General features: G+C 38.4%; 1 protein-coding gene and 1 non-coding gene across 2 annotated transcripts; both read left to right on the top strand.

Moving 5' to 3' along the window:
• The first annotated feature begins 5814 nt into the window (after positions 1 to 5814).
• On the top strand, positions 5815 to 5994 carry LOC114034546. The gene has a single exon (XR_003568117.1).
• Positions 5995 to 11110: 5116 nt separating this feature from the next.
• Positions 11111 to 11631, top strand: LOC114034540 (DNA-directed RNA polymerases I and III subunit RPAC2-like). Its single transcript, XM_027850279.1, has one exon. It carries the CDS (start codon positions 11146 to 11148, stop codon positions 11488 to 11490), a length of 345 nt encoding a protein of 114 aa, XP_027706080.1. The 5' UTR covers positions 11111 to 11145; the 3' UTR covers positions 11491 to 11631.
• Positions 11632 to 14037: the final 2406 nt, after the last annotated feature.

The following is a 14037-nucleotide window of genomic DNA, read 5'->3' as shown; positions in this document are numbered from 1 at the left end:
TTGCAATGTCTTTTTCAATATCCTGAGAAGCAGTCATCTCAAATCTACTTAAAAATGTGTTCTATGTTCCATGGAGAAGAAGCATATGAAGCCAAGCGTTTCTGGGGCCTCAGAGATTGGAGGCCGAAAGCCTAGAAGTAGAGGGCCTGCAGGGAAAGTGTCCCATCCATAAATCTCTAAATGGAATGAATCTCCACCAGAAATTCCAAGCCTCACAACCTAAACTGAAGGAGACTTGGAGCTAGGGTGCTAAGTGCTTGCTTCACACTGGGTATATCTTATGGATGCACCTCATCCCCTGCCCTCTTGGGATGAGGCTACTGCACTGGCGCAAAGTCTAAGTTCAGTCCTGCCCAAAGGACCTAATGACTAAATAACACCCAGTCATAAGTTTTTTTTGCCTAAAACCCCTGCCCAATGTTTGGAATTACAAGAAAAGAAAGAAAAAGCAGTCAAGGGCTTAAAATCCAGCCCCAGGCTCATCCAGGAAAGTACATGTTTATGGGTCATTTTTGCAGTTGGAGCTAGAATAGTTAGCCCTGAAAGTCTGAAGGAGAGACAATGCTGGCTGTGTCCCAACAAAGAAGTCACCTTGAAGTTTTCAAAGGAAGAAATCCAAACTATTAACAACCATATAAAATAATGCTCCAAATTGCTAATAGTTTTAGAGATTTAAATTAAAGTAACTGAGGTTCTACCTCACACCTATTAGATTGGCAAATTATTAGGGAGGCTACAGTAAAAACAAGCATACCAATGCACTGTTGGTAAAGCCATTCTGGAAAACAATTTGAAATTATGCTGAACAAATCACTAAACTGTGCATACCCTTTGACTCAGCAAAACCAGCACTAGGCAAAGAGATCAAAGAAAGACGACAGACTCATATGTACAAAAAATATTTTAGCAGCTCCTTTTGCCACGGCTATGAACTGGAAAACTAAAGGGGTATATCCAATCAATTGGTGAATCACCGAATGAAAAATTCATCACCTTTGTGTTTGGGTTTTAATGGCTTAGAGTGATTGTAAATGGCAATTGTTTCTGTTCTGGCCAGAAACTCTAAGAGTCTTCCCCTCCCAGACTGCTCCAGATCTTTTCCAGACAAATTGGTGTCCAACCATGCTTCGACCATTCTGATCTAATGAAGTAGATTTTCCTAACACCAATGCAAGACTCTATACTTATCTCTACTGAATTTAATTTTATCAGATTCAGCCCAATGCTCTATCCTGTCAACATCTTTTTAGATCCTGGCTTTTTCATCCAGCATTCCCTTTGAGCATTATGTCACCTGAAATTGCATAAACTTTTCATCTGTACCTAAGTCGTTGAAAAAATGTAAAATAGCATAGGACCAAGCAAAGATAGATTCTTGGAGCACTACACTATAGACAAAATGACAATGGCCATTTTTTTTTCAATATGACCGTTGAACAAGTTACAATTTCATATAACTGTACTACCATCTAGTTCACATTTCTTTATCTTTTCCACAAAGCCCAACTTACAATTCATGTTATAAGGGACTCACAAAGTAAGGGAATACCAATCAGGGACTCTGTGTGCCCAGTATTACTACTGTAGTAGCCTCCTGCAAATATGGCCTTGCAAGAATTAAAACACATTGGCCAGTTTGGCTCTGATGATGCCATTGTTTGGGCTAGCTCCCCAGCCAATGTGATAAAACTGATCCTATGAATCTAAGAGAGTAATCTTAGACAGAAAAGAATAGGGTTGCAGGCTGGCCCTGCTTGGAAGTGTCATAAAGATTATAATGCTTGATAGAGAGGCCTACAGATCAAATGGTAATTCCTTTGGGTTCGCGTACCACAAGATGGCACATTACATCAGAACAAATCAGAAATAACAATACTTCAAATGCACAAGGTGCTTTCTAGGGGTGTTCATAAAATACAGTTATGCCTTTCACATCCTGGGGGGTAGGGGCAGCGCCCCCACATCTGGAAAATCCCCATAAAAGTTTTTGGCCCACCCTTCATACCAGAGAAGAAGTCTAAATTATTATGGTATTAAAAGATAAAATATGTTGATATTATACAATACTATAGTTATATTTTATGCATTTCTAAGTTTCTAAACTTTTTCTGTGTTGTCTGCTGGCCTTCACATGTCCTCTGAGGCTTCTGTGGACCACAATATATCAAAACCAGGATGGAGAAAGTTGCAATGTAGAAGGGATAATTGTAGATTAGTCACTCAGTTGAGGAGCACTTTTTAAACTCTTGCTATGGATCAGGCCCTATGCTAAGTGCTTGGGTTACAAAGCAAGACCAAAAGCAGTCTTCAGGGAACTTAGATTTTAATGGGGGAAGACCATACGCAAACAATAATAACCAGTATTGCTCAGCTCTTTGGGGGTTGAAAAGCACTTTACAAATAATATCTCATTTTATCCTCACCATGACTCTGAGAGATGGATGCTATTCTTATCTCCATTTCTATGGCTGGGAAAACTGAGGCAAAGGCTAAGTGACCACCTAGCTGTTTTTTATTAATAAACAAGAGAAAAGTGCAAGTTGAAGGTCATCTCAGAGGTGTGGGGAGGAATGATGAAAGTCCTAACATTTTGAGGGAAGCCAGGGGTGTTTTTTTTTCTTTCCATTTTTAATTGGGGTTGGGGATAGGAGAGAGTGATTATGAATAGTGAGGCCAACCAAAAAAAAAAAAAGCCAGCGATTGTAACATTTTTTTAGAAATGCGCAGAAAAGAATAAAAGGAAGTTCCAAAGGCAGCACAGACATGCAGGGCAGTTTTGAAAATAAGGGGTGGGAGGAAATTTATTACATGCTGTTTTGGTTTTTTTTTAAGCAAGCAGTATGAAACGGACATTCACGGTTATCACTTGTGATGTTCTGATGGAAATGTTCTTTTTTTAGTGTTTAAGTTCAAAATATTTTTTTTTAAGTTAAGACTCTCATTTCTGCTCTTCCACATTTTGGAGAAATTAAATAATGCTATAATAAGTAGAATATCTATATCTACCTATCGATATCTATATATAAATATGTCTATCTATAGATACATAGCAAGCCAGTATATCTATATCAATCTGTACCAATTGAGAGATATGCTACATGGACATATATATAAATACTACATATACACACATACATATATCTTTGCTAATATTACCTTATTTGATCCTCACAACAACTCTGGAAGGTAGGTGCTATCATCACCTCCATTTTTCAGAGGAGGAAACTGAGTCAGACAGTTACTTGCTTAGGGTCACACAGCTAGTAGTGTTTGGGAAGAATTTGAACTCAGGTCTTTTCACCACAGCACCATCTTGCTGCCTCTCTGCCCGGATTAGTAATCCCGTAAAGTGGTCGTATCTATTTAACTTCTCGTTATTTGAAATCATAATTATGTAAAAATACGACCACTGGTTCCAGTCTATGTGAAATACTCAGAATAATGGGACCCCTGCCTAGGATTCCTTCTTCACGCTAATCTAGACATGGCTGCACCGCCCAGCATTTGGGAAAAGAACCAAATCACTCGCCAGCTCCATTCGTTTCCCGACTCCCTCCTCTGTCTAACCGAGACGAGGAAAACATATTTACAAACTCCTCCCACTCCAGCCACTAGGTGAGGTGTGGCTCCTTTAAGACCTCCCTGGAGGACCCGCCTCAAGGCCTAGGCGGCGCTCTACCTTCCCTTTTCTATGGTAGTTCCTGACCCCACAGGATATCCGGTTTCTACTTCCAAGCCTGGTAGACGCGTTCTTTGCGGCAGAGCAGGAAGTTGCTGCTGTTTTCCCTTCGTGTGACGCCCCTTCCCCCCGCCCCCATCAACTAGACGTTGGCTTCCGTCTGTCCGAGTGGCGTGGTTTGACCTTCCCCTTTCCTCGGTAGGTAGTTCGACGTATGGCGGACTTTTCGCAAGCGCTTTTCTCCCTTCTTCCCTGGCGAGAACGAGGCTCGGGGGGCTTCCCGCGCGAGACGCACTCCCTCGAGCTGGACTGCGCTCGTCAGGCCGCGCCGAGCCGGGGCCTGGGGCTGCGAGGCTCGCCGCCCGCTGCGGGGGCTCCCTGGGGCCGCAGCCTCAGGAACGGCGTCTGGGATGGGGGAGGGGGCGATGAGGCCGTCGCTGTTTGTTGCCAAGAGCCGAGGTCTGGAAGGAAGCGCAGACTAGAGGACAGTTCTGAAATAAGGGGCGGCCGGAGTCTAGGATAACGCTTTTTTTATTTTAAGCAAGCAGTAAGAAGTGAACTTTCACGGAGTCCCTTGTGGAGTTTGTGCTGGAAATTCCCTTTTTGTGTGTTTTAAGTCCAAAATAAAGTTAAGGAGACTCAGTCCTGGATCCGGGCATGTAGCTAGCTCTCGGTGGTGTCCTGAACCAGACCGTGGCTCTCATTACCTCGTTAGTCAAATGCAACCCTGATCTAATCCAGCCTTGGCTCCGGGTTAGATTTCAAGGGGCCCGTGCAGGAACTTGCAGGGGAAAAAACGGCGTTTTTATTCAATATAGTTTCTTTCTCTTTTAACTTTATATGTCCTATGCATTTAAAAATAATTATTCTTTAAAGGAATCCTTAGGGGCCAGTGACACAAAAAATTAAGAACCTGTAAACTAGATGGTTTCCAGCTCTAAAAATACTAGCTGGCACTTATATAACACTTTACAGTTTGCAAAACCTTTTATCTCATTGGGTCCACACAATCCTGAGAGGTAGGTGCTATTATTACCCTATTTTATAGGTGAGGAAACTGAGGCAGACAGATTAAGTGAATTTTCCCAGGGTCACACAACTAGAAAGTATCTGAGACTGGATTTTTTAGTTTGGTCTTTCCTGATTCCAGCCACAGCCCCTCTCCGCTAGGCCACCTAGCTAACTGGTCTTTGATTATATAGTAATGACAGTAGATAGATAGCCATTCAGGAAGTCTTAAATCTGGCCTCAGACACTTACTAGCCGTGTGACCCTGGGTAAGTCATTTAATCCCTTTTTGCCTCAGTTTTCTCATCTGCAAAATGAGCTGGAGAAGGAAATGGCAAACCACTCTAATAATCTTTGCCAAGATAACCCCAAATGAGGTCACAGAGTCAGACGTGACTGAAAAGTGACTAAACAAAAAATAATCCTATGAGTGTCACCTAATTTACAAGGCTCTTGTGAAGATAGTGAATGGTAAATTAACATGAGTTGTCATCACCATCTACCAGTGTGGAAATTAAGGCTTAAAGGGGTGAAAGGTAATATAGTGTAAAGAGCTCCCAATTTAGAGTCAGAACATCTGGATTTCCTATCACAGCTCTGTTGTTTATACCAAGTCATATTTAAACAAGTCATCTAAAATTTGTGTCTCCATTTCCTCATTTGTAAAAGGAAGGAAACTGTTCTATTGATGATCTCCAAGGACCTTCCATATTAATCTAAATCCTTTGAGTCTATTTAAGTAATAGTCATATCTACTGCACCACAGTTTGATGTTGAAGGGAAAAGGTTATTAAGTGGAAGGGGTTAAGGGTATCATTGGAACATTGAAATTAGACAGCTTCCATATTTTAATCCCAAAACTTGAGGGATTGGAGGGGAGGGACAAGGGCAGTTAGGCTGAGCATCTGATGGAACTGTTTCTTCTCAAATCACCATTGATTCTTTCTCTTCCCTCAGGGCTTTCATCACAGCAAACTGGAAGTACCAAGTTCCTGACTTTTGAATGAGAATACTGTTTCCTTTTTCCAGTTTCTTATAGGTAATCTTTTCAGCAGTTGCTTCAGGTTTGGATCTAACCCCAGTTGTTTCTAGGACTGGTGTGGAAATCTTGGGCCCATTGTTAGCACATGGTCTGGGAAAAGGCTACTGTGTGGTTGAATCCCAGAAACCTGGGTGCAGCCCTGTACCAGTCAGCCTGACTCTGACCTAGAGTAAATTCCCAGGAAAAGTGGGATTTAAATTTTGCAGTAACAGGTGTGAGCATTCTAGCAGCAGTTTGATGATCATGTATAATACTGCAAACAATACCTGTCTTGAAAGAAAAACCACATAATAATGTAATAGAAGAATAAGTTCTTCATATTATTGAGATACTTACAACCATTACTCACTTTTCAGGTCATTTCCATTTAACACTAATAAAATGCCTTTGTTCAGAGCACTTCATCCAAAGTGCTGTTTGAGAATTGAGGAGTGACATATTTTAAATATGGCTAATTTAAACTGACAGACATAAGATCACAGATTTGAAACTGAAAAGTACCTTAGAGGCAATCTAGTACAACCCCCTTAATTTACAGGTGAGGAGACTGAGGCCCATGAAGTTTAAGTTGCCCAGGGTTACACCGGTAGTAATAATAATAATTGCAAACATTTATATACCACATTAGGTTTGCAAATCCCTGTACATACGTTATCTCATTTGATCCTCACAACAATCCTAAGAGTGTTATTCATTATACTCATTTTACAGATGAGAAAACTAGGCTGAAAGAGATAAGTGACCTGCCCAGAGTCACATGCCCAGTAAGTGTCAGGGGCAGGATTTGAACTCCCCAAGGCTTTGGATGTTGTACTACAAATTTCATGTTCTTTCTGTCTCTCCCTTCAACAACTAACATTTGAACAAGGTTTTAAAAGTTGGATAGAGTTTAAGTGGGCAGGGGAGAGCAGAATACTTAAGGAGGATAGCTAATAGTCTGGTTTGCCTAGAGACCCTAGGATTTTGTGGTATTTCTACCTCTGTATCATACCTACTACTTATAGGAAATGTAGGTTCCCAGGATTCTTCCAAATAAAATTATTTGACTTTTGTCTTATCTTCCCTTTCAGATTATAGCTAATTTGGACAAGCACTTTGTCTTAGCTTTGAATTCCCCATAGAATTTAGGGTAATGTCTACTATGCATATAGTATGTGTTCACTAAATAGTAGTTGAACCCAATTTTTTAAAAACTCATTCTTGGGGGCGGCTAGGTGGCGCAGTGGATAGAGCACTGGCCCTGAAGTCAGGAGGACCTGAGTTCAAATCCAGCCTCAGATCAGACACTTGATACTTACTAGCTGTGTGACTCTGGGCAAGTCACTTAACCCCAATTGGCTAAAAATTTTTTTAAAAAATTTCATTCCTACTATTGTCTTAGTATATTTATTTTTTCCTGATGTGGCTAATATAATTTTGATTTTTGTAGGGGAATTGATCAAATTTAGTAATTATAATTTTTATTGACTTGCCTTATAGAAGGAATTAGTATTATAAATAGAATATAAATATATTATGCATGCATTGTGTGTAAATATAATTATAAATAGAAAAACTATGAAATACAAACAAAAATTACCTACAGGAAATATCTAATACCTTAAGATGCACACAGTTTGAAGACAGGATTTACCATCCTGTAGCTCACTTAAAAAGTTAAGAATTTTGGGGCAGCTAGGTGGCGCAGTGGATAGAGCTCCGGCCATGGAGTCAGGAGGATCTGAGTTCAAATGCGACCTCAGACCAAACACTTAACACTTACTAGCTGTGTGACCCTGGGCAAGTCACTTAACCCCATTGCCTAATCAAAAAAAAAAAGTTAGGAATTTCAGCGATTTCATCTGACCAAGTTGAATTCAAACTAGAAAGTATCTTTTTCATTTTTGTTGATCTTTTGGCTTTATGTCTTCAATTCACACTTCATTCCTCCCTCAACCACAGAACTGTCCCTTAAGACAAAGAATAAGAGAAGAAGAGTAAAAAGCAATTCATTAAAACCAGTCATCATAGCAGTCATGTCTCTTCTTTGGAGCCAGGCTTGGTCATTGTAATTACAGAGTTCAGTTTCAACTTTTGGTTGTTGTTGCTGTTCTATCTGTGTATGTATCCTTGTATTCCTCATATTCCCCAGTTATTACACAATCATAGTTCATTGCATTTTTATAGCACAATTTGCTAAGCTATTCCCTAGTTGAACAAAACCTTTGGTTTGGTTTTTTGTTTGCTGTTACATGAGATTGTAAATATTTTGGCATGTGTTAAATATTTCTGTTTTTTACCTCCTTGGTGTTTATGCCTAGCAGTGGGATCTCCAGGTTATAAGGTAAAAACGTTTTGGTCACTGAAAGGATGATTTTTATAAATGGCATTAATGGTGAAATAAAATTGTGTTGCCTACTAAATAGAAATCTCTTTACAGATCAGCTATTCAGAAGATTCCCTCTGTTATGATCCACACATTTCATTTCATCATGATTTTGAATTTGTATGGCTAAGGTAATTTTATGTCAAAACTTTTTTGTTTGGTTCATTCCTTAGGCGATTGAAGAAAGTATGCAGAAATTTTAAAAGATTGAGCACTACAAAACACAGAGAGTAAAAGACTGGAGAAATATAATTACTCATAAAAAATAGAGATACTATCATATAAGAGGTATCTGCAGCCGTATTTGTCTATAGTATGTGACAGCCTACACTGTGCCTTATACATTGATTAAAATATATAATATATATTTCTAGGCCCCAGTGAACTTAATTACCTTGGTTGTAGTTTGTATTTGTAATTATTATATTTAGTTTCAAAGAAGATAAGTAATTTAACAAAGCGTTGCAAAAAGGAATATACTTAAAGGAATTTTGTAATTTGCATATAGTGCTTTGAATTTAATTTAATGAAAAAAGAATTCATCCAAATAAAAAAGATCTGACATCATTTAACACATTCAGTCAAGGAACCCTTGCTTCAGTGAAATTTATGCTTGCTGTATGCAAAGAAAGGCATGATTGACTCATGCTGCCTATTTACAAATTTTTGAATCTTGTTTATTTTGGCTTTTTATTTCTTTAAAGTGATAATGAGTATAAGCCTTATATTAATGTGTAAGATGTATGCCCATTTAATATATGTATATCCATATGGGTTATCTACATGTAACTTGCTGGAAGGCACTGATAGATACAATACGAAAGTATCCACTATCTCTGAGGAGAAAGCCAGCGTGAGTTGGGGTAGAATGTGTGGGTAGGGGAAGGGCGGGTTCCAGAGCTGCTCTTTCCCTAGTCTCCAAGGGGAAAGGGACTAGATTGGTATTATAGCTAACTGACGCACTAAATATTGTTGGTGTGAGATATAATACACTCCATACAAAAGCCTCAAAGCGATGAAGTAAATTGTGGTTTTCTCTCTTCTTACCCACAGAAGAATTCTAATGTGATAATATTGTGCTGCAAGGTAAGCCCCAGGTAGGTACCAAAACACCTGACCAACAGGAAGAATCAGCATATGCATGCTTGTCAGTTGTTACTGAACTACTGTAGTGTTTAATCATTACTTAAACAAGAATCTCATCTACCACGTATTTATCAAGTGGTCATCTAGTCTTGCTTAAAGATTTTCAATAAAGCCTTTTTAAAATTATATGGCTGTATGACATTGCAGCATAAGGCCAAGCAGCCATGTTTCACAGTGGATAGATGTTGGACCTAGAGTCAGGAAGACCTGAGTTTAAATTAAGCCTCAGACCTTTAATATCTATGACCTTGGACAAGTACAGTTGTCACTTTACATAAATTCACATTACACAATTTTGTTTATGTAAAGGATTCTGAAAGAAATTCACATTCCAAAAAACCATCAATGTTAACTTTACTGTACAGTACTGTGTTCTCTTCACTCCTGCCCCTCTGTTCAGCAGCTTCCCACCCCCAACCACCACCACCACCCAAAAAAAAAAACCCTACCAAGTGAAAGCAGAATGGAAATGCAAAAAGGCCACTGCTGCTGGATCTAGGGTTTGGCTTGAAACCTTCAGTCCCAAGAAGGGAGCCTGCTCAGCCTGCATGTCTACCCTGCTGAGTGTCTGTCCTATCTGTGCTTGGGTACCACATTTACCCGTTCTCTCCTGTGTCCAGCCCCCACATGCCTGCCTCCCCCCACCCCCAATGTGTTCCTCCTCCTATTCTTGCTTTTCTGTCACTGGCCCCCATGGCGTCATCGAATCATGTGCCAGCTCCCTCTCACCATGGGTGCAGGATACCTTTCCTGCTTTCCTACACCTGTAGGCAAATTCTCACTTTACATAGGGGTCTGCAGAGTGGTCCGTTTGTATAAAGTGAGAACTGCTTGTAATATAAAGTCATTGGGCCTCAGTTTACTTATCAGCAAAATGAGGGGAATTGAACTTTTTCAGTTCTAAGACTGTAAGCCTAGAATTGTTGGAATAATCTTGGTTCTGTAAGATATGTAATTCTCCCTTTAATGCAGTTGCAGAAAGATGATGATTTTGGCCAAAAAGGCAGACGTTTCCATAAATATAAGATTTCTGAAGGAAGCTGGGTATGCCTACCTTTTGCTTGTGTCATAATGCAGCAAAGTCCTCATAAGCCAAATAAGCTGATAGAAAGTTTTTAGATTACATAAACATCACCACTTACACCATGCCGTACTAATTTATATAGCTTTATCTTGTCTCTGTACTACCTAAACTTAGCTCTGGCGCCAATATCATTCTTGAAAGTCTTTCCAGCTCAGCCTTTATTTGAACCAGAACTTACATTCAGCAGTAATTAAGAGAGATCTTGGTTCCAAAATATTTTATCCCCATTTTGCAAATAAAGAAACTAAGCTTTTACTGAAACTAAATAACTTATCCAAGGTCACATAGCTAGTGATTGAACCAGTGCTTGAACTCAGGGCTTAGGTCTCTAAAATTATTAATCATTACATTACACTTTACTGCTTCCTTAATTCAGGAAATAGGAGAAGCATTTGCTAGCAAATAGGTAGTAAGATTAAGTTTTAGAGGGCAACTAGTTGGTGCTAGATAAAGCTTGATGGACTTTTGAGTCAAGAAGACCTGAGTTCATATCTCATAACTTTATTAGTTGTATGCTTAAGGCACTTAAGCTCTTAGTTCCAGTTTCTTCTAATTTAAAATGGGGATAATAAGCAGGTTTTTTTTGAGGAGCAAATTAATATTTGTAAAAGTACTTTCCAAAATTAAAGGCTGTGTGTAAATGCTAGCTTTTATATTTGTTCTGTATTTGGGGTATGAATGGGGGGGTATATTTTAGCTCAGAAGCAGTTTTTTATTTTAACATTTTATATTTTACTTGTATATGCAGTTGGAGGTAGACCAGTGTGCCAGACCATTGAAATGAACTGAAAAATAAAAGGAAGCCTTCATTAAAGGTCAATATGGTGGAAGAAGGGGAAAGGAAACCTGTGTTGGAAATGGTCCAAGCTGCTGGAACAGACGGAAACTGTGTCACATTTGTGTTGTATGATGAGGACCATACACTAGGAAACTCTCTACGTTACATGATCATGAAGAACCCAGAAGTGGAGTTCTGTGGGTACAGTATCACCCATCCTTCAGAAAGCAAAATTAATTTTCGCATCCAGACTAAAGGGGGTCTTCCAGCTGTTGAACCCTTTCGACAAGGCCTTAATGAGCTCATGGATGTCTGTCAACATGTGCTTAACAAATTTGAAGCAAGTATAAAGAACTATAAAGATCAAAAGCAAGTTGAAATGGAATAGTTCTACTCTTGATCAGATTAGAATGCATACCTGTGTACTGTCTAATTTTATAGAATATTGAATGTTTTTGTTACAATGTAATATGTGTAAAGAACTGGCACAATACTTAATAAAATCACACATAAGACAATAAACCTGAAACTCCAAATCTATTTTCTGATTAAGGAATTTCTTCAGTATTCCAATCTATTGGTGATTTCAATCCCTGGCCTTTTTTAAACCCCAATGAAAGCTATCCAGCCCTTCTCACTTGGCATAATTCTTGTCTGTGTTTTCCACGGACAACTTCTTACTGGGGGCTTTCTACATAATTTTACATTTCTTAGGCAATATGATCTTTTATTAGGACCTGACAACCAGGCTTTTGCTAGCAGGTAGGTTCTGATGGGCTGAGAAGATGAACACCAAAAAAGTGTAGGAGATTTGAGCCAATTTCATGACTTGCATCCAGTGTCATGTCATACACTTTAAAGCTTATCATTTCACATGTAATTCATTTTTTGTGTATGTGCATATATAAAGTGTCCATATTTTTTTTTTTTCATTAAATTCACATTTTTAAATGTTTAAATACAAATGGGGGTTTGGTATTTATCACATTCTGTTGCATTCATGTACCACACTTAGCCATTCCTGAATTGGTGGGCATTTACCTTGTTACCACAAAAAGGGTTTGTATTTTGAGGTATAGTGTGACTTCTTATCAATGACCATTTTTGTGTCTTTCCTTTTAGAATCTCTGGATCAAAGAGTAGGGCCATTTTAAACACTTTGCATAATTCCAAATTTACAAAATGGCTATACTTATTCACAGCAAAGTACTATATAAAGTTAGCTATTATTCCCTCTTAATCTTTATTCAAATGTCATTCCCTGATTTCCTCCACTGCTGTCTCATATGGCAGAAATGACCTGTTAAGGCAAACACCTGTACATGTGGCCTTCATTCCTTTCTGTCCCTTCTCCAGCAGAGTGCTCTATCATTACCACTCAATAATTTTCAATATCTATCACTACTGCCTGCAAATACTCATGTTTCTCCCACTTGATCCCTACTGTGTATCATTGCATATCTCCTTCCTTTCATGGCTAACTTCTTGAAGAAGCCATCTTAAAATTCATACCTCCACTTGTCAATTCTGTACCCTCAGGAGTCTTGACTTCATCATTTGAGTGGAATTGCTCTCCAAAGTCACCAATGATCTCTTCATTGCTAAATCCAATGCCCTTTCAATCTTCATCCTTGACCTTTCCCAGCATTTAAGAGGGTGTCAGTCACCCTCTTCCTGGATCATCTCACCTCTCCTAAGTTTCTGTTACAGTGTCTTTCCTGGTTCTCTTCTTACCTGTCTTGAATGTTCCTCATTCTCCTTTGCTTGATCATCATCCAGGTCATGCGTGATAACCCAGGGTGTCCTCCAAGGCTCTGTCCTGGCCCTTCTTTATATACTATTTTGTTTGGTGATCTCATCAACTCATGAAAAAATACTTAGAGACACTCTTCATAGTAGCCAAAAATTAGATACTAAAGGGATGTCCTTTTATTGGGGAATAAACAAATTGTGATATGAATATTATTGTGGTATATGAATGTGATAAAATATTTTTTTGCCATAAAAATTATTAAAGGGATAGTTTCAGAGAAAACTGGGAAGACTATAAACTGCTTAAGAGCAAAGTGAGCGAAACTAGGAGAGAGATTTATACAATGATAACGTTATAGAGTAAAACAACTTTCAAAGACTTTAGAATTCTGATCAACACAATGATAAAGCATGAATCCAGAAGAATGAAGATGAAACATGGTACTCACCTTCTGACAGAAAGGTGATGAACTTAAAATGAAGACACAGATGTCCATTTTTGGACAGGGCTAATGTGTAAATTTGTTTTGCCACTATGCAGCTATGTATTGAGGACTTCATTTTTTAAAATTTGCTCATTTAGGGGGGTGAGGATAGTGAAAGGAAGAGATTAATTTAAATGCTTTTAATTGAAAAATAAAAACAAAGCTATAAAAAAGACAAAAAATAAAGAGGTCAAGTAGGGAACAAATTAGATAGACAATGTACAGAAGCAAATGAACGTAGTGTTTAATAGAGTCTAAGACTCCAGCTAGTAAAGCAAGAATTCATTCACTATTCAACACAAATTGTTTGGAATGCTGGAAAATAGTCTGGCAGAAATTAGGTATAGGACAAATATCTCTTAGCATATACCAAGATAAAACTCCAAATGGATACATTACTTAGATATAAGCACTTACACCATAAATAAGTTAGAGGAACAAGGAAAGAATAACTTTTACAGTTATGTGTAGGAAAAGAGTTTGTGACCAACAAGGTATAGAAAAGATCACAGAAGACAAAATGGACAATTTTAATTATATGAAATTAAAGTTTTTGCACAAACAAAACCAATGCAATTTAAGAAGGGAAAGCTAAGAAAAAATCTTGGCAAATATTTTCTCTGATTAAGGTCTCATATCCAAGAAATTGATTCAAATTTACAAGGAAAAAAACATTTCTCAATAGATAAATGGTCAAA

The sequence above is a fragment of the Vombatus ursinus genome, unplaced genomic scaffold (assembly GCF_900497805.2).
Source record: "Vombatus ursinus unplaced genomic scaffold, bare-nosed wombat genome assembly UNPS02008996.1, whole genome shotgun sequence".
Lineage (NCBI taxonomy): Eukaryota > Metazoa > Chordata > Mammalia > Diprotodontia > Vombatidae > Vombatus > Vombatus ursinus.
This window is presented reverse-complemented; position numbering and strand designations above follow the sequence as displayed.

Bases quoted from the DNA above. Each gene is read 5' to 3' on its own strand.
- LOC114034540 (XM_027850279.1), top strand. From the start codon at position 11,146: ATGGTGGAAGAAGGGGAAAGGAAACCTGTGTTGGAAATGGTCCAAGCT.